The 19,827-nt window shown below is 39.3% G+C and overlaps 1 protein-coding gene across 14 annotated transcripts in view; it reads left to right on the top strand.

Annotated features, from left to right (window-relative positions):
* msi2b (musashi RNA-binding protein 2b) overlaps positions 1-19,827 on the top strand; it is a 237,049-nt gene that overhangs the window by 170,163 nt on the left and 47,059 nt on the right. For all 14 annotated transcript variants that reach the window (XM_027148097.2, XM_027148086.2, XM_027148091.2 and 11 more), the window contains exons 9-10: positions 8,174-8,288; positions 16,392-16,466. In XM_027148097.2, coding sequence (XP_027003898.1) covers positions 8,174-8,288; positions 16,392-16,466 — 190 coding nt within the window. The remainder of the gene's footprint in view (positions 1-8,173; positions 8,289-16,391; positions 16,467-19,827) is intronic.

Here is a 19,827-nt window from a genome sequence, read left to right as displayed (position 1 = left end):
ACATATAAAAATGTACAAGGCCGAGAAAAACATTTACATATAACCCGGATGCATTATTATGCACACCCTGTAAGACTCTTTGGGTAAAATTCTACCAACTCAGCACATGTTGATTTGGAAATCATTCCGCTTCCTCTTTCTTGTAATCACATAGGTCTATCTAATGTTTAAGGGCGTATCCCTGGCACAGCCATGTGCACAAGTATTTTCAAATAATTTCGTTCCCATTTAGAGCTGGTCTCTGACTGCACCGTTCCAAAAGGTTGAAGTTCATTCTAGCTGCAGCAGCCTATAGCTTGATGCTGCCACCACCATGCTTCGTCATGAGCAGAATTATGCCCCAAAAAAAGTTCTGCCTTGATTTCATCAGACCATAACATAACGCAAATTTTCTAGCCATCCTATCCCTTAGTATAGACATGTGAGGAATAAAAGAGATCCTTCTCACATACAGGGAGGGACTAGTACAGGCCAGATATTTTTGCAGTTTCTTAAATGTTGCTGTAGGTCTCCTGCCAGCTTCCCTGATTGACTTGTTTATCTGATCTTTTGTCATTTTTTTGCAAGGATGTCCAATTTTAGGTAATGTCACTGTGGTGCCCCATTTTCTCCACTTGTTGATGATGAGCTTCACAGTGTTTCATGGTACATGAAATGGTTTAGAAATTCTTTTGAACCCGTCTTCCTGATCCCTATCTTTATGGACCATGGCAATCGGATGAACCCAAGCTGATGCATGTCAAGAAAATCATACAGAAACAGCTGATCTTTATTTTGGGTTCATCAAAATGACTTCATTGATGACAGGGTGCATGTTAATTACTTCTGAGCTGAGTTAATTCTGAGCACGCTAAAAATGTTCTGTTATAAAAAGGTGCCCATACATATGCAACCAGGTTATTGCAAGATTTTCGGTTTTTAAAATGATTCATATAGATTTATTTGTTTTTTTCCCAAGAGTTTTCTACATTTGATCTTTGACCACATCCTTAGAATCACAGACAGATTTTTTTGTATTTTCCATAACTGGACTTTATTGAGTAATTTGCTGCTCAGTCACTCCCAACCAGTGTGTGTGAAAAGCGACGCTGTGCCATGGTGCTCCGTGCCTGTGCCAGTCTGATGCGAATTCTTTCCTTGCGTCCTCCGCACCAAAGTCCTTACCACCTGCGGGTGGTGTGGAGATTACCACTCTCATTTTCAGCAGATATTCCTCCACCTTTCTCTCAGCTTGCTCTGGATGCCCAGCTAGCCCACTGCCTGCCTGCTGCGACTCGGCCCATTAGCATGTATGATAAGTGACGAGAGTGTCGGCTGGCCAATTTGGCGTCTGCCTCGCCACGCTGAGGGACTGGCCTGCAATATCATAGGAAGATAATCTACCGCTGTGAGGAGAGTGGAAAAGAAGTAGCAGTTTAGGATGAGAGAAAAATTCTCAGTTCTTCTTTCTTCTTTCCTCGAAACCACATCTTTCAGGCCAAGACAGACGCAGACAAACCCGAAACCAGCCTTCTTTTTATGTGCAAAAGGATGTTAAATGGTATTTAGAAACGGATCATTGATCTATGCCCTGTAATTTGTCCAAAATCTTTGAACTTTTTTTTTTATTTTATTTTCCAAATCTAAACCACAGTATATTACAGTACCCGTGCCATCTGTGGTGACTGTAGGTGTGTTTACACTCATGCAGTAGTGTCTTAAGAGTTATTTGAGGTAATAGTGGGGGATTGTGATATTTGAAAGGATCACAGTAATTTAGCCGGTTGTAATGGAACATGGTATTTCTGCAGTGCTCGCTGAGATCAGGAAATGTCAAAACAGAGAGAAGAGGACATTTCAGTGCTTTCTCCTCTTAAATTACAGGGAATAAGAAAGACGGAGATAAAGAGAGACAAAAGGGAGTGTGCAGGGGAAATGTTCTCTTTGTATCTGACCTTGCTGAAACAACACATTGACGAAGGACGATATCATGGTGATCACGAAGCATTTACAGCTGTTTAATACCGCGTATGAAAAACAGAAGCCAAGGACCATTCGTTCGGCTGTGCGTTGTATAGCCTCCAGTTTAGTGTTGCTGCATCTGGATGTGTTTTTTATTGTAACATTCAGTTGAAACAGACATTCTATTTGTGGGGCATAAAGAGACTCTGACAGCCTTTTCTTTTTGTTGGCAAATATAGATTTCTGTGTCAGAAGGAAGAGCTGTAAGTGTATCAATAATGTACGGGAGCCCCAAGTCTCCGATGTAATTTCATTCAAGTTGCCATGAATTATGTCTCGGTGTTAAGCCGCCTCTGGGCAAAAAGAGCACAGAGTTGATCCTGTTTCCTTCAGTATCAGATCTGTTTTATCTGCGAGAGCCTTCTTGCCTCCGAAAAAAAAAAAAAAACACGTAAAGAGTGAGTCGTGCTACGTATGACCCCTGTGAAAGTAATGTCAGATCGGTTTAGTTCAGGAATCTCTAATGATGTAGAGGACAGCATTTATGATTGCAGTTGCTGTATAAGCCAGAGATTAATATTAACAGAAGGAGAATCCATTTCAGCCAGAGCTACTGTCTGCAGATGGTCCTTTCCAATCTTAATGTGTGGAGTTTATTATGCCTTCTAGCTTGTAATCTCAAGGGCTGGAAATATGTCATACAACTATATTACAATATAAGAGGTGTTGGTACAAACATCAATAGTTGACAGAGATCAGCTGGCTGTTATGGAGGAATGTAATATTCCTAATTCTCTTGTTTCTGTGCCGGTCATGATTTCTATACCGGTACATGACGATCGCAGCCGTTATGCAGTAACTCTTCTGCACAGTCAGTTTAGGAGGCAATGTCGATATAATCGTAACTAAAACATATCACAGCCAACACCAGTTTCTCTTTAGTTTTATTTTCACTACATATCTACCAGAACAATATAATGGATATACAGTGTAGCTTGAAAGTTTAGAAATTCCTATATTTCTGCATAAATATGACCCAAAACATTGCAGATTTTCTGCAAGAAGTCCTAAAAGTAAACAAAGTGAACTGTGGGTGTCTCCATGGATAAAATTCAGCCCCAAAAGCGAGGATAGCAAAAAACACGATTTATTAAACGTGACATAGCGTAAAGAATGGGAACACACTGGGGAAAAGAAAAGAAACCAAAACTCAAAAATAAAGGCAGAGTACAAGAAGACAATACAAGAAGACAAGGATTCCGCACTGCCAAGGACTTTTTCTTACGTCCTCAGGAATCTCCCTTGTTTCAAACACTCGTCATAAACATCAGACTTTGATATGTCTCTGTTCTTTAAAGAAAACAGGACACTCACGGAGACCTGCCTGTCGTCCTAATGACTGAAATCAGATGGACTCTAATTTGACCTTGAAATTAAATACTAATCCTAGAGGTTCACATACTTTTGCTTCTTACAGATATATAATATTGGAACATTTTGCTGAATAAAAAAACCTGGCCAGGTGTAATATGTTTGTCTGAACTGTTTGATTGGGTTCACTTTGTCTGCTATTTAATGAAAATCTGATGATGTTTTAGTTCATATTTATGCAGAAATATAGACATTTCTAAAGAGTTCACAAACTTTCAAGCAACACTGTATTATGCATAAATGATGGTGGAAATCAGAGTGAATTCTCGGCCACGTGGGTCGCTGCCGGGAATCCTAAAGTCGTCATTTTGACAGGGCTGCTGAAGGTGTCCTTCGTCCAAGGGCCCACTTGTCTGGGAGGCGTGTTTATTTATGGCATTTGGTTAAGTGCTTTTCATGTCAGACATTATTTGGTCACCAGTTCTCAGGAGGGAGGCAGGCAGCCGGTGTTGTGCAATGCTACAATTCTGCAAGTAAAATACAGTCTAAAAGAGGGAATGAGGCATCTGAGGCACTACCTTTCTTATTGCTCTGTGAGTGGCATTTTGCTGAAGAAGAAGCAGTTGTGCCTGTTTTACTTCATATACAAGAGGTGGAGGAGATTCCAGGAGGTGGTTTGAGACAGGGACAGACATGCAGTCAAAGTGGGAAGATTTCTGAAAAGATTCCTCGCCCCATTTCTTCTCAACTTCTTTTCAGATAGCAGTTTTTCTGCAAGTGACATCACATGTCAGAAGGGCTTTTCATTGGTGGCAGCAGATTAACAGATTGGATCTGTTCCGTATCTAACCAGCCAGCTAATAAGCTGACCGATCTCCTGCCGCCCTGTCTCACACCTCAGCCTGTTCACTTCAACACGCCGCTAAGAACACAGACTCTAATGGCCCTCTTTGTTCCATTACAGAACGGCTGCTCTTGCACCCTTCATTTTCTGATAATTAGTCCGCCTACTGAACTCTTTTTCTTTAGCTATTATCCTGTCTGCGGTCAACTGTAGATATTTAGCCCCACATTCTCCTGCTGGTTTCATTCTAGCTGTAGGTTAAGAGATGGGTGAAAGGCCAGGCAGTTAATGTTAAACATGGGCACCCTGCCAGCAGGTAGACTGGAGTATGTGTGCGAGAGTACGATCATAAAAGAGCTACTTAAAAAAAATGCTGCTTAGAAAGTTTGTTTTAATGATGATATGAAATACTGAGAGTGCATTTTCAATTAATAGTCATTTATAAGAGGTTAGAAATCACATATAATAGTATTAGATAATATTTACTGCATACCCTCTTGTCCAGAGCAACTTACATTTATACAGCTGAACAATTGAGGGTTAAGGGCCTTGCTCAGGGGCCCACTAGTGACAGCTTGGTGGCCCTGGGATTTGAACTCACCACCTTCCGATCAGTAGGCCAACACCTTAAACACTAAGCTACCACGTCCAAACTGTAGTTAGGGCTTTGTAGTTTATGTACTAATACATACATAACTCGTTATAATGTCTGTTTTGAAAGACTATTATAGAGAGTATGTAATGTTCACAGCAAACATCAGAATGGAGAAAAACCTCTGATCTTCCCGATCCTGTGTTATGGCTGTCGGTACCAGATTGGATGGTTTGAGTATCACAGAAACAGCTGATCTGAGATTTTCACTCACAGCAGTCACCAAAGTTCACACAGAATGGTGTGAGAAACATATAAACCTTCAGTGAGCTTCAGTTCTGGGGTCAGAAATGCTTTGTTATTGAGAGAGGCCAGAGGAGAAGGACCAGACTGCTTCAAGCTGACTAGAAGGCTAAAGTACCACAAATAAGCACTCTATACAAACAGTGTGAGCTGAAAAGGATCTCACAACACACAATAAAGTTGTTCTGATATATTACAATGATATGGATTCTGTAATCAGAGACATTTGATTATCTATCTACACAGTTATAGAGGCAGGTACATAATTGTGTATGTTACATAACCTGTGATAATAAATGCAGTTATAACAGGTCATGTTATTACAAAGGTATGTTAATTGTGTGTTTTTTATTGCAATACAGAATGCAATGCAGTTCATAAAAAAGTTATGCTACCTTCTGGAGTTAAACTTGTTAAACATGAAGAAGCTGATTTGTATGGAAATCCAAAGGCAGATCTCTCTAAATAATGTATTTTCTTGTCTTCTGCAGAACCATAAAGCTTCTAAATGCGAACCGAAATGCAAACAAAAAGAACACATTTCTCTTTATCTGCCCATCTCTTTGCATTTCAACAATGTAGTAGAACTTTATATAAACAGATGCTAAACCACTTGCAGGTCCATGCTGCAGATGGTGAGAAACCTTCTGCTTGTGCTGTTTAGACTTCACTGTTTTAGGAAATGTAAATTAAACAAGTATGAAAATCAAGTTTTCCAAATAGCTAAGTTTTCGTGACAGCTACTTTAGAGAGATATGAGAACGAACTCCTGGACTTCTGTGACCTTGTGTGAGGCTGCATTTAAGATGAACTACTCCTCCACATTCCATCATTTCTGCCCCCTCATCTCTGCCACCTCCATCCTCCCACCACCCTCTTCTGGAGAGTTTCCTGCCCAGTTCTGTGCCTTCACGTCATTAGCCGTGAGCTTCATATTTCCATTAACGAGTAAAGGAGCTCATCAGTGGCCTACCTCAACCAGTTGGCTAATTAGTTATGTAATAATGTGGAACAGCAGTCATGGCTCTTAACGGCCCATTGATGGCAGGCAGATCAGAAGCAAGTCCTTTCTGTGCCCATTAGCAACACACCAAGTATATGAGGCTTTGTCGCTGAAACCACACACTGATATAATTACACGCGTCACACTCCTCTCACGCGTGTGCTTCTACACTCTACTCAGATTCATTGTTTAATTAAGGCATGTTGTGTTGATAAGACTGAGGGGCACTTAATGTGTTTCTTGGCACTTAAAATACTTGTTCTGGAATTGGATTAGTCCTGGCATTTGTAATTTTTTCCCCAGTTTCCTTGGCTTACTAGAGTTAAACACACACACAAACATTTGAATTAGTGATTAGGCCTTGTCCGGAATCATAAAGTGCTCAATTTCATGTCTAATTTGCAATTCCGTTAACACAGAGCACAAAAGTCCCACTAATACTAATACAAGTGTATTAAAGGGAGAACAGCATTCGGAAGGAATTATTGAGTGTCTGTTTAAAATCTGTGTCTTTTGTAGTTTGAGATACAGAGCAGAGTGAGACAGCTGTAGACATAGACATGTGACTGTAGCGTGTGGACGTCTGTAATGTGGTGGACATGCCCTGATCATGATGCCTGCTCTGCCAAGCAGAACCCTGTGGAGAGATGAGCAGCTCACATCTCAATTGCCACTTACAGCTATTCGCTTGTACACCAAATACTCTCAAAGCAAATGAAGGGGAATATCCTGTCAGTCTCTTTACTCCATCATCCTGTCATTTTCATCTCCTATTGGCTGAAATAATCATCCAGATGGATATGCTCCATTGCAGAGCAGTAGGTGTTTATTTGGAGCTGCTACAAGGGCTCTAACTGAATAGGAATACATTATTTGGTCGGAATAGATAACACATTCTTACATTCAACTTTTTTTTTTGCCGGAAATGTCCACAGGGCATCTGAGATCCTGTAGAATGCAAAATAAAATGGCTGCACAAGCAGGAGTTTTTTTATGTGATATTTTCCAGATATGAACCTCAAGACCATATGGACCATATTAGATAATGTTGCGAAAAATGACTAATTCCATAATTAGAAAAGTTTGAAGAACTATCCGAGCCAAAATTCACCCATCACAGGTCCGTATTTAATACTCCAGCTTAGGCCACAGCCACTTTAGATTTAAATCCTGTTACAGAAATGTATATTTGGAACACGACCAGATACGGATACAGAAAGTGGCGTTGTGTGACACAGAGAATATCGGCGTAAACATGGCAGCTTCATACCAACATGTATCTGTGGCTGTATGATGCTTTACCTCAGTACTTTTGATGTTTGCGTCATGCCTGAGTCTCGTTGTGTGTCATGCTCTTTTAAATCTCAGCCACTTAACTGTGCATTGAGGAACAGGGCAAAATGTCAATCAGCACAGCAGGAAACTAGCATGAGATGGTGACAGGCTCAAGCAGAGGAAAGGGGGTGGTGGCAGAGGAGAAAACACCCTGGGTGGAATTGGTTCAGTGATGAGAACCAGACGAGAGCAGCGAAATGGAGCGAGAGATGAGAACAGTTCTGTACAAAAAAAAAAAAAAACGGGCAAGAAAATCTAACTTTTTGCCTGGAGACACTCCATGGCATGCTTCAGCAAACAGACGCACATATAACTCACTGTTAGCATTGTGGAACCAGGGGAGCTCTGCAGTAACATCCGGGGAATATAAATATTACAATTTCATACACACAAGCAGTTTTTATTTCTTTTGTTGTACTTTCAGTTTTTAAATGGGGAACTGTTCATTTACTGTGACGCTGGTTCGAGTGGTTAGATATACAGTAAATATATCAGGTATCTATGCCTCAGTTGACTCAGACTTGCTTATTGGGGATAAAGACAAAGACATTTAAATATAAGCTTAATATTAATCTTGAACTTTTGGATAATATTATTCTTGAACTTTTTTGTACCATGTTTCTTATGTCATGTGAAGCTGCTTTGAGACATACAGTATGTCCATTGTTAAAAGCGTAAAATAAATTTGAAGCGATTTGAATTGAGCTTTAATGTTCCTGTTTTCTGTGTTATTCTCACAGCTAAAGAACCGAGGCCTGATGTTTGCTGTGTTCTGTGTCCACAGGTAGAATGTAAGAAGGCTCAACCCAAGGAGGTCATGTTTCCACCAGGGACACGAGGGCGAGCAAGGGGTCTACCCTACACCATGGATGCCTTCATGCTAGGAATGGGAATGCTGAGTAAGATGACTCTTTCACAAAAATACTACTCATAATGCTTTGTAATGTTTTTTCTTTACTTGCATACCAAAAAACAAGGGCTGTAGGTATTACGACACTGATATTGTGATAAATTGTGTCACAATATGCTTTTCTGAGGTGATCATTTTACCTCTCAGCTTTAATGTGATTTAAGCAGATTATGTTATTTCATATTAAATTGCTTTTATGCGTCACAGGGGGGTTAAAATCTCTTTTGCAATGAGCACCTGGCAAGAAGCTGGCAAGGACCAGATGAAACCTAATTTTGGGATATAATACTGAAAGGCAAACACATTTAGATAGCAGATAGAGTTATCAGTACAAACACACTGACAGCGTAGTAAATAATCTTAAAAATCTGTTCAGGTATCTGACAGATTGGCATTCAGAAGTCATTTAAATTTCAGTCAGAGATGTTTTCCATGAGTAGGGAGATTTGTAAGAAAAAGAGGGCTTTTGCTTATCCACTCTTACTCTAGGAATGATAAAAGCTTAAAAAAAAAGATTATCATACTTTGTAAGAATGTATTGACATTTTTAAAATAAGATTTATTCAAAAAGTCTTACTGTAGAAGGTCCTTGATGGGTTATATCAGAATAGTTCAGTATTTACTATGAGGCTTGTATCTATGTAACACCAAAGTAATAAAAAAAACTTGTTGGCATTTTCATAACATTTTTTTGGCAGTTTAGAGTAGAATGTTAGTTAGATTTTAAATGTAATATGTGTCGTGCATTTCTCGTTTTCTCTGTAACTATATATTATTTAGGGAGGAAGGATTTAATTTTGTCACTGAGGTGGGTGTCATATCTTTTAGTAGAGAAATTGCAGGAACATGATTTAAGTACATAATTGGACCTTTGAGAGGACATTATATAAGTTATATGTTTGCACTTTTTACATTTTACCGACAGTGCTGTGGGAGTATAATAACAGTGCTAGCATTTACCTGTCACTGACATACACGAGATGGATCGATATTTCATTGTGCTGAGAAATATAATTTATATCAACAGCGTGCCATTAATCCAGTCGAAACCCGGAAGCATTCTGATTTCACGATACTCCTGGGAAGTTTGATTTGCTGAAGTTCATGACTTTACACTTGATGAAGAAGAACCCGTCATGTCACTGCGTTAAAACGAAGCAGACAGAAAAAGGCAGTAGCCTTCAATATGTTCTCCTCAGAGACAGAAGCACGACTGGCACACTCGTACTGGCACAGCTTTCCATTTAATGCGGGCACGCACGGCTGCCATTTCCACCAGAGTCTTGCCAGTGGAAATCTCTTAGCTTTTGTGATGGAAGCCTCACTCAGGAACAGTGTGGAAATGTGTCCCTATACGTATGTGCTCTCTCTCTCTCTCTCTCTCTCTCTCTCTCTCTCTCTCTCTCTCTCTCTCTCTCACTCTCTCTGTCTGGGTCCCTGTCTCTCTCTGTGTCTCTGTCTCTATATTTGTGTCTCTCTCTCTCTCTCTCTCTCTCTCTCTCTCTCTCTCTCTCTCTTGTTTACTCTCGCTCTCTCTCTCTCTTTCTCAGACCAGCCACCATCATGACATCCTCTAAACCCATCTGTGGTCTTTTCCTACAAATTTGACATTTGTTCTGAGGACAGGACATGCAGCTGCAGATATCAAACCTCCCATTCCCTTCCTCCCAGCATCTCTTCCTCCAAACAGCTCCAGTGACAAGAGATAATGACTATGAGATTGATCGGCTGCTGAAAGTAACTGAAGCAAATAAATCGTTTGATGCCTGGTGCAGAATGCGAACGGTAGCTAATGGGAAAGCTGCAGGAGAGGTCGTCCTGCCCGTAATTTGGCTTGATGAAGCATCCTCGCCCAGGCCAGTGTGAAATATGTTATTGATATTCAGAAACTAGCGCTCCGGACAACTGCACCAGACCCCTAACTCACACCCACCGGGCAAAACTAGCTGCTCCAGAGCTCAATGAACCGAAATGATGTTAAACAAGTTTCACTTTGTTGTACTTCCAATGTTTTTCGATCTCTGACATGAGGAGAAGTTTATATATATATATATATATATATATATATATATATATATATATATATATATATATATATATATATATATATATATATATAAACACAACTGAGGTGGCTTTATCAAGTTTCCCCATCTTCTCATCATTATGGGGAAATCCCAAGAATCTCTCACTGTAGAATGAAACGTTTTTTTTATCGTTGATTAAGGTGTTGGACTACTGATAGGAAGGTTGTGAGTTTGAATACCAGGGTCACCAAGCTGCAACTCCTGGGTTTCTGTGCAAGACCCTTAACCCTCAACTGCTCAGCTGTATAAATAGCTGGATAAAGGCATCTACCAAATGCTGTAAATGTAAAAATTTTCAAGAAAGACAAAGCTAGTCAGTGTGCATGAAATTGCCCAACAGTTTCCATTCTGACTTGGGGGCATGAGTATAGGAAGGTGGGTGTGTGAGCAGTGCCATTCATGTTGCTGCTGCTTCTGCACATGCACACCAATTTACACATCCGGTTTTTAACCACGCTTTAGGGTAAGAGGATAGGGGTTAGGTTTAGGCCTATAGGACCTAATCAGAGTTACTGATCTTAGAAATCCTGCCTGGGTTTTAGAATTTAGGAAAGGAGTGCCATCATGATAAGTTAGAATTTCTTGCTCCATCGGCATTGCACTTAGACCTGACTCCATTTGAAGTTGATGAAATTCTCAGTAAAGAGCATTCCTTGACCTTATTAGAAGTTATAGCAGATCAGTGGGCCAATGTTGAACAAACAGAATAAACGAAGGAGATGAAATGAATGAAGTGGGAGACGCAATGAAGAAGCGAGTGAGTTAAGAGTATGTGAGTTCATTCGCTTGCAGCACACTCTTATCTAAATGAAATTGGAAAAGCAGGACAGCGAAACATTCCTTTTGGTAATTTGCATACAAAAATCAACAAGGCTCATTATTCAAGAAACTGTAATTCCTTATGTGCCAAAATCTCATTAGAGCTGCACTTGGAGCTCTCGTGTTTACCACACCTAATCGAGCCATTTATCTTTATTGTGTTAAGCCTCATGTATGTTTGCTGAAATTAATACACATCTCAGCCCGTGCAAAGTGCGGCTTTACCAGATGGATAATTGATTTTAAAGTGAATCCAAACTGTTCAGCCATAAAATGGGCACATTAGCATGCATATTAATAACGCAAATAAGAGGTTGAGGCCGACGCCAGTGGGCCAGATTAGGTGACAGCCTTTACTTATCGTGTTGCCAGGAGACGGAGGGTGCCCACCGCTTCACTGACAGGGCTTAATGAGTCTTCTTCATGTCCCTGGCTTCTCATTCTGTCTTCCTATGCCTCTGACTCAGTCTTGTCCTTGTCCCCCTGTGAGAAAGTATGACAGGAACACACTTAACAGGCTTGCATGCTTACCTGTTAGTAACAGGTGAGTTAAAGGTCCACACAGGAAGCTGAATCAGAGGAGAAACTGGATTTTGAATGGGAAAAAAAAAAGTGAAAGTTTATTTATTACTGTGTTTCTGTTAGGGGCTAAACCTAATGGTAGAAAAAAATAACAAAGAGACGTTTACAGTTTTTCACAGACTTGTACAGAATTATTAGCACTCGAAGAATGTTATGAATGTAATGAGTACACAATGATGACATTTTGATGACACTCGAGCAAACGGAAACTGTTCTTTTCTTTCCTTTCCACTAGCAAAAATATTCTCATAAGAATTCTTACTTAAATGGTAGCATTTTCTCCCCCCAAAAATGGTTAATATAAACAATTATATAAATAACAAAGATCTCTTTTACTCAATTTTATTTTATTGTATTTGTTCAGGCTTTGTTTCCCTGGGGTACAAATATGAGGTTGCACACATACCTGTAACTTACTTAAACTCACCTTATCATGTATCAGCATTAGACAATCCAAAGAACTTTCAGCAATAAAGTGACAGATGGTTGCAGGCCATAAGCCAATTAATAAATAAATATAAATAAAGAATTTATAATGCCCGATTTACTGTAAAGTTTCTAATGTCTGGAAGGGTTGAAACCATGACCAAAAATGAATTGCAGTTAAAAAAATAAAAAATAAATGGAAATGTTTTCTATTAGAGGGACTCCTTCACAAACATTCACCCCTTTATTTCTAAACTTAAAATAACATTTGTTGCTCATGATACATTTTTTTTACCTAGTTTTAATGTAGGATAACAATAGATGCACTAATAGTGCTTGAAATAGATGATTCTGTTCATGCAGTCAGTATCAATCGTTAATCACTGATGATTTCTAAAAAGTAGAAAGTTGTTCTGTAGGTTAAAGAGTCCATTTGCACTGTGTAGCAGCAGTAGTTTGGTGTGTGAGGATAGGGCTCGGTTCAGACCCTTTCTTTGCTTATGTTCTGCCAGACACCACATTAATCCCCATTGTCAATACAGACTTGACACACTACATTGATAGTAAGCTCTTTAAATATCACAGGAAATGTCCATGTCATGTATATTTATCTAGGGCATCTGATTTCTCTTTAGAGGTAGAGTACACAGCACTGCTTTATTCACACAGGAGAAAGGACAGATCTCTGCAAATAATACAGCTAACAGAAAACAGCACATGTAAAAGTGGCAACTTCAACATAAACCAGAAGATCCACAAGCTGGTTTATCCACTGTGTCCTTTGGGTCAGGCTACGAATAGCATCGTCTTTACAAAAGAAAATAAAGATAAATGATTGGGGTTCCAATAAATCCTTTTTTTTTTTTTGGAATATTTTTAATAGTGAACCTGTTTGTCAGCGGTGAGAGAAAGACACTAAATAACACATGAAGACAATTTCTTTATTTCATATTGGCTACTGTATGTGTGCCGATATAAAATGTAATCATATGCGTTCAATTACATTTTAATTGGATATTTCATGTATAATTGATTAAATATCTGTTTAGTAAAATTAGAAATAAATAGAAGATCTAACCAACCAACAGTTATTAAAAACTGTTTAAATGAGTGAGTAATGGAGGTTATTTGTGTTAGCATGTGAAAACAAAATTATATTTATTTTTTAAAGTATATTTAAAAAGTTATTAAAAGTATTCACTGTGATTGATTCTGATTCACAATGACTCACTATTAACAACAGAGTCTGTGATAAACTTATTTTGAGGAGGAGATGGTGTCAGACACGGTCAGAGGTCCTGCCGCTTTCCATCACATGACTACTGTAGGTCATTTGTTTCAGTTTGAAAGCTTTGGTTTCTAAGAAAGACTTTTCCAAACTGCCACTACCATCTGAAGTGCTTTTCCAAAGCTCTGAGGCATCAGAATCCTGTTTTGTATAGAAGCATAACTCTGACTTAAATCAGACTTTAATGCCTCAAACTGCTCAAGCTGGTATTGATGATGCTGACCTCCAGTAGTCATGATTGCCATCTAGTTGATCCAATCTGATGGTAGATTCTGCCCACTGGTTTTGATGGATGATGCTGACAGATTTAATTAGTTCATGGTGTGTACCAAGGTCTCAGCCTAAAATAAATAATTAAATACAGAAATAATTTAATAAGTGTTGTAATAAGCAATTTAATTTAGTTATTTAAGTTTAGTTATAGTGTAATTCATCAATTTTCCATTACAATAATTATTTCTATCTCTTTATTTCTGTATTAACTACAATGGACAAGACAAGGGTAAAGATTACAGAATATAAATGCTGAGCACACGGCATTGTTCACAGATGTTCAGGATGGTACGTCCCTTTCCATCAGGTTTCCACGTCAAACTTTATATCAGTGTCATGCACAGCGACGTTAAACATATCCATGAGCTCCGTTTATTTTCCTGCTATTGTCTCATTCTTTTCATGATCTAAATGAATCAAAAATACTGGTATGCAAAACAGAACTTGGGTAGATTTGTAGACTACTTTAGAGGTTTTCAGAAATCAAACACTATCCAGTTAGTGTTAATATTCGATAAATCTACAATAGTACATAAGGATTGTTTTTTTTTTTTAACTCAGATGAAGATACACTGCCACATAATGCACTGCTCCCACTGTTTATACTGGTACTTCACCACTCGGATGCACAGCATTAGTGTATGACAATGTGGACAAACCTCACTCCAAAAGAGTGCTTTAGGGAACAACCAGCTTTCAAACAGCTTGAAATTTCTGAATAAATATTTCCTATTAGATTATGGGATTCTGTATAATCTTCCTCAGATGAATCATGGCAGCATTCTAGTTTCAGTCGAAGAGCCACCATTTTGTTTGAACAGATATCATTTCACATATCACTCTTTGATTGATGCAATCTGAAGTAACATCAACAGTAGTTAACTGATGTAAAATAGCCACTTCAGTGAAATGATCTAAAACACTGCTTGAGTAAAAGTATGAAAGTATCACGTGAAAGTAAACCTGAGGGGAAAAAAGCAGACCCCTCCCCCACCCTCATCATGTTGTTGCATGATTCATGCTGTGCTCTGGGTTGTTTATATACTTTTGCGCTAAGGGGTATGTGGTTTTAGCATTTGATGAATGCCGGGTTTGAGGATTGAGCGGTAAATTGAACACTGAGCTACTACTTGCTAAAAAAAATACATGGCAAAGCGAGATGCTTTTTCACACAGCATTGTGTTAGCTCAAGATATTTTCTCTAGCATATCATTTTAACATTCCCAGGCTTCAAATATGTGGAGAAAAGATGAAGTAGCAACTCCTTTTAAACCTCTGATAAAATGATAAAACTCTAAAAGACAAGGTCAGTTTCTTCACTGGGTATTTCCTGCTGCTCAGCATCATCTCTGACAAACTAAATTCGTCTGTTATACAAATACACTGAGATGGGTTTTTACTGCACAAAACCAGAACACATCTGTGCTTTCTGTGGTGCTAATATTGTTGAGATTTTTCAGCAGTGAACTTTTTGGAGAAGTGAAGTCTAAACAGATCTGAGTGTTAGCTTAAAGAAGTAAACCGAAAATTAGAAAAAGATGATTTTTCATGAGATCTTTGCAGCGATACAGTTTGATGACTCATATGGTTATCAGATACCCACATAAACTGCTATGTGCCATGACTGAAGCCTGGCCAGATAATTAGTGTCTGGATGCTTGCTGTAATAAGGCATGGTGGTATAATAAGAACAATGACTCTGTGGACCTCTTTTTTGCATGGAAACTCAAGCAGTAGCCACTCCTCTGTGTTGGACAGGAGACAGTCTGAGCATGTGCATTGGGTCTCATCCCAGTTTTTTTTTTTAAACTGCACCACCAAGATGCACTCCAACAGAGACAGGCATGCAAACACTGCTGATTTGCTATTTTTTTCTCCATGGAGAAGTCAACGATGTATTTCAGAAAATGAGCCGCTGGGAAGCCAAGTAGCTCACCAAATCGCCTTCATTTAAAAGTTCTGCCTCAGCAAACAGCGGGTAAAACAGATTGCGAGTAAATTCCGGACTAGAGCTCCAGCATGCTAGCTCTGTCTTTCACTCCACTTTGGAATGACTTTTGCAATCGCTCGATCATATTCCTGCCATTCTCATCCGGTATTAGCGTGCAAGCGGCTGCGGCTCTGCGGTTCGGAGAGACTCTAATCCGTGATGTCCTGGCACAGCTATCAGCTTGCCATTGTCTCGCGCTGTCGTGTCCTTCATGATCGATTAGCCCAGGCTATAAAAGAAAGGTTATCGATCAATGACAGCAGAGTTGGGTGGGGGAGAGAGAGAGAGAAAGCGACAGAGAGGGAGGTGACAGCAGCGAATACGTCCGCTTTCACCGCCACAGGGAAGAGGATGAGCTCCAGGGAAGAAAACAGCTATCACTTCTTATGATACTTACACTGCTCATTACCTCGGAGTGTGCTTCCCCATCTTGCTAATCTGTTATCTAGCACCTATTTGGAAGGTGTTTGTGGAGGGGGGAATCAAAAAGTGAGAATGTGTGTGTATGGATGGATGAGCAAGTGCAATTGTATTGTGTGTGTTTGGATTTCTGTACTGTGTAATAGTAGTTCATTGGACGGTCTAGACAGTTTATCACAGTACTTGATTTTTCTTCTGTCTCATCAGGTTACCCAAACATTGTAGCAACGTACGGCCGTGGATACACTGGCTTCGCCCCGAGCTACAGCTACCAATTCCCTGGTAAGTTCATTCTTGTTAAGCCCTGTATGTAGCTTCTCTCTCCTGCTGTTTTCTAGTAATGGCTTCCCTGCTGGTCAGTAAACACACACACACACACACACACACACACACACACACACACACACACACTTTTGCCCCCCACAGAATCCCATGCTGAACATATACATAAAGATATATGCGCAGACCCAAACTCTGATCCTATAAAACTGTAAAACATTTATGTGGCGATTTCACACACACACAAACACACACACACACGCACACACACAACACTGCTTATGGCAGGTCAGATAAAACGATATGAATACAAAGCATGCTGAACCTATACATGGTAGAAGGTATTGTCCTAATTTGTATTAACTAATCTTGGCAAATCTTTGTAGCAATGCTGGCTGAATTGATGTGATTAAGTAACCTTATTATGTGTGTAATGAATTTCCTTAAGAAAAGAACGCTCCTCGATAGACAGCTTGAGACGCAGACCTACTAAATACAATACAATTGATTATGGCATGTTGCCATAAAGCTTTATCAGTTATCTACTGACTCTGTGCCTGCTATTCTTAATGTGAACTGTTGCTCATGAACCAAAACCAAATAGAACAAAGTGGAGATATGCATATGTAGTGAGGAGTTATTAGATATTTACATCCTATTAGGGTAGTCGTGAAATTGAGCAGTGACATGCAGATGCAGTGTGAGGTCACAGAACAGAGATGCAACTCAGTTACACACGATTTTGTATAAACTCAAAAGTACCATTTGAGGCAAAGGTTAAATACATAAATACGACACTGGTATAATCAATAGTATTTATTTAACCCTTTTACTAGAGCAGATCTGAAATCGACTTATCTGACGTTTTCAATCGGTCAAAACAACTGAATTATTTTATCGCCTCAAGGCTGATATAAAATTAGTCAGGATACGTTAGCTTTCAGTGTGAGATGCTTTTACCTTAGACAGAATTTTAGTGGTTGAAGATAACACCCTCAAAATTTAGATGCTTAGAAATAAACTTTGGGGCATCTCAGAGAGTAAAACCGGGTTTGATATCACCATTTAGTTTAAAGATATAAACATATATTTTTTTGGAACTTGTCTATAAATATATTGTCTCTAGTATGCTGTGTAAAAACAGAAATACTTTAAAAAAATAAAAATAAAAATACAAAGTACAAATTCTTAAAGCCATGAGTGTCTCCTTTCATATGTGCCTATAATCACCACTATGGAAATGTTGAACTCGGACAGCCTCAAAACAGGTGCAGGTTCCATTTTTTGGCCACAATATTAACAGCGATAACCAGAGACATCTCAAAGACTCAATATTACTTAGATTACATTATGAACAACATAATTCTATCAGCACTGCTCGACTGCCCCCTCCATCTCTCAGGGTAAGAGGTAGATATACAGCAAGACTCTTTTCTGTTCTTGCACCAAGGTGGTGGAATGAACTTCCCCTACAGCTGAGTCACTGGCTATCTTCGAACGAAAGTGAAGACCTACCACTTCCGCAAACACTTAAACTAGCACTTATTTTCCCTGTTTGTTTTATGTGTATATTAAAAAAAAGAAAGAAAAAAAACAACCCTGAACAGAGTTTTAGTTTAATGATATTTTAAGTCTGTAACCTAGTGAACCAGTGCTAATGTATTCATTGATAGAGACTTCAAAGCACTTTGTACATCGCTCTGGAGAAGGGCGTCTGCTGTAAATGTAAAAATTAAACATGAACTAGTGAGAGGGATAAAACAGCAGATGAGTGCTTGGTCAGCTTATCCTTCTAACCCTGGACACATTTTCTTTGCATTGACAGAACAAAAACTTTGGCATTATTATTTCAGCATCTCGAAACAATGAATTAAAATCATGATGAAAAAAAAGTCTGTATCCCATACACGTCACAACCACATTCCTAGACCAGGAAGTTATTAAGCCGCTGTGACGATGAGGTGCTTTTTGCATGATGCGTTTACTTCTGTTTGCCCATTCCTGCATCGAAACCAACTCACCATTTAAAATCCTCTGATACGAAATCAGATAATAATAACCGCGTTTCGTTCTTATCACTCAGTATATAAAAGAAAAAAGAAAAGTAAACCATTTAAAGGCGTTTAAATATTTATACAGACAGGCATCTTGTAGCCGAAAGGACCTTATGGACAACTTCAAAAGATGAAATGCATATACTACCATAGCTGTGTAAAGATAGCTGATTGGTGCTGTTTAAAGCGCACGGCTGGGCTACTTTGATGCCAGGGTGCAAATAAACCTCAAACAAGTGTCTTAAAAGGACTTGGTGGAGAGACAGATTGTTCCCGAGCTGTGCCGGATAGATAAATGAGGGACGGAAGGGATAATGAGCAAGCATGAATTGGCAGGCACTTGAGAAAGCTCTGCTGTGACTAAGCCTGGAGTTGGGGATTAAAATGTGGAGGAAGGCCTGCCTCTTTCTCTCTCTCTCTTGCTCTCTCTTTCAGTTAGCATTAGCCTAGCTTTTGTGTCTTCTGTCAGCAGGCTGGAGTTTTTCTTTCTCAGAAGCAACTCCTAATACCCATGTCTGTCGAAAAAATCATTACTGTCATGCTCAAAAGTTATGTTCCTCTGGAGTCATGTTCCACTAAATGTTTCTGATCTAGGTGCATTGAATATGTGTATTTTTATAGGAGATATCGACCTCATGGAGGTGTCAATTGAGACTCAATTGTACAGCCCTGCTTTTCAGCTCTGACTTTAGTTTATGCCGACGACTCACCAAAGAGTTACTACTTCAGCGTCACCTGCGTTTTCCTGCCTAGTAAAGGGATCCTTTTCACTTTCATTTAATCCTGTGGCTTTCCTTGTAAAATTATCTTTCCCAGTGCCACTCAGAATGAAGCCTTCCATCTCTTCCATTTCACATATTGTCAATGACCTTGGTGTTAAACTTGTAGGGTGAATGAGCTTTTTCCACACAACTTGTAGCACCTGGGGATTTACCAGAAGCTCAGCTGCAGCACAGGTTCAAATTGACTGTTGAATAGAGGGAAGGTAATATTTTCCAAGGCACTCCTACTAATCTCCACAGGTGACTGCATTTCTAACAGGTCACAGGAAAAAAAAAGTACTGTTTGTGTGTGCAGTCTTACGCTGTACGAATAACCTCAGATCATTTTGTTGTGTTAGCCTTTAGGTCTCCTCCACTGTATGAAACGGTGTGATCATGAAAATAACCTTTCATGCTTGTTTTATGAAATTATTGGCATCGTGTCACGTCCTCCTGATGAGGACATATTAACAACGTTTGTAGAATATAATAAAGACGGTTATTGCCCACTGGATGTGCCAGGTAAAGCGAATGCAGCAGCTGCTGACA

The sequence above is a fragment of the Tachysurus fulvidraco genome, chromosome 11 (assembly GCF_022655615.1).
Source record: "Tachysurus fulvidraco isolate hzauxx_2018 chromosome 11, HZAU_PFXX_2.0, whole genome shotgun sequence".
In the NCBI taxonomy this organism is placed as follows: Eukaryota; Metazoa; Chordata; class Actinopteri; order Siluriformes; family Bagridae; genus Tachysurus; species Tachysurus fulvidraco.
This window is presented reverse-complemented; position numbering and strand designations above follow the sequence as displayed.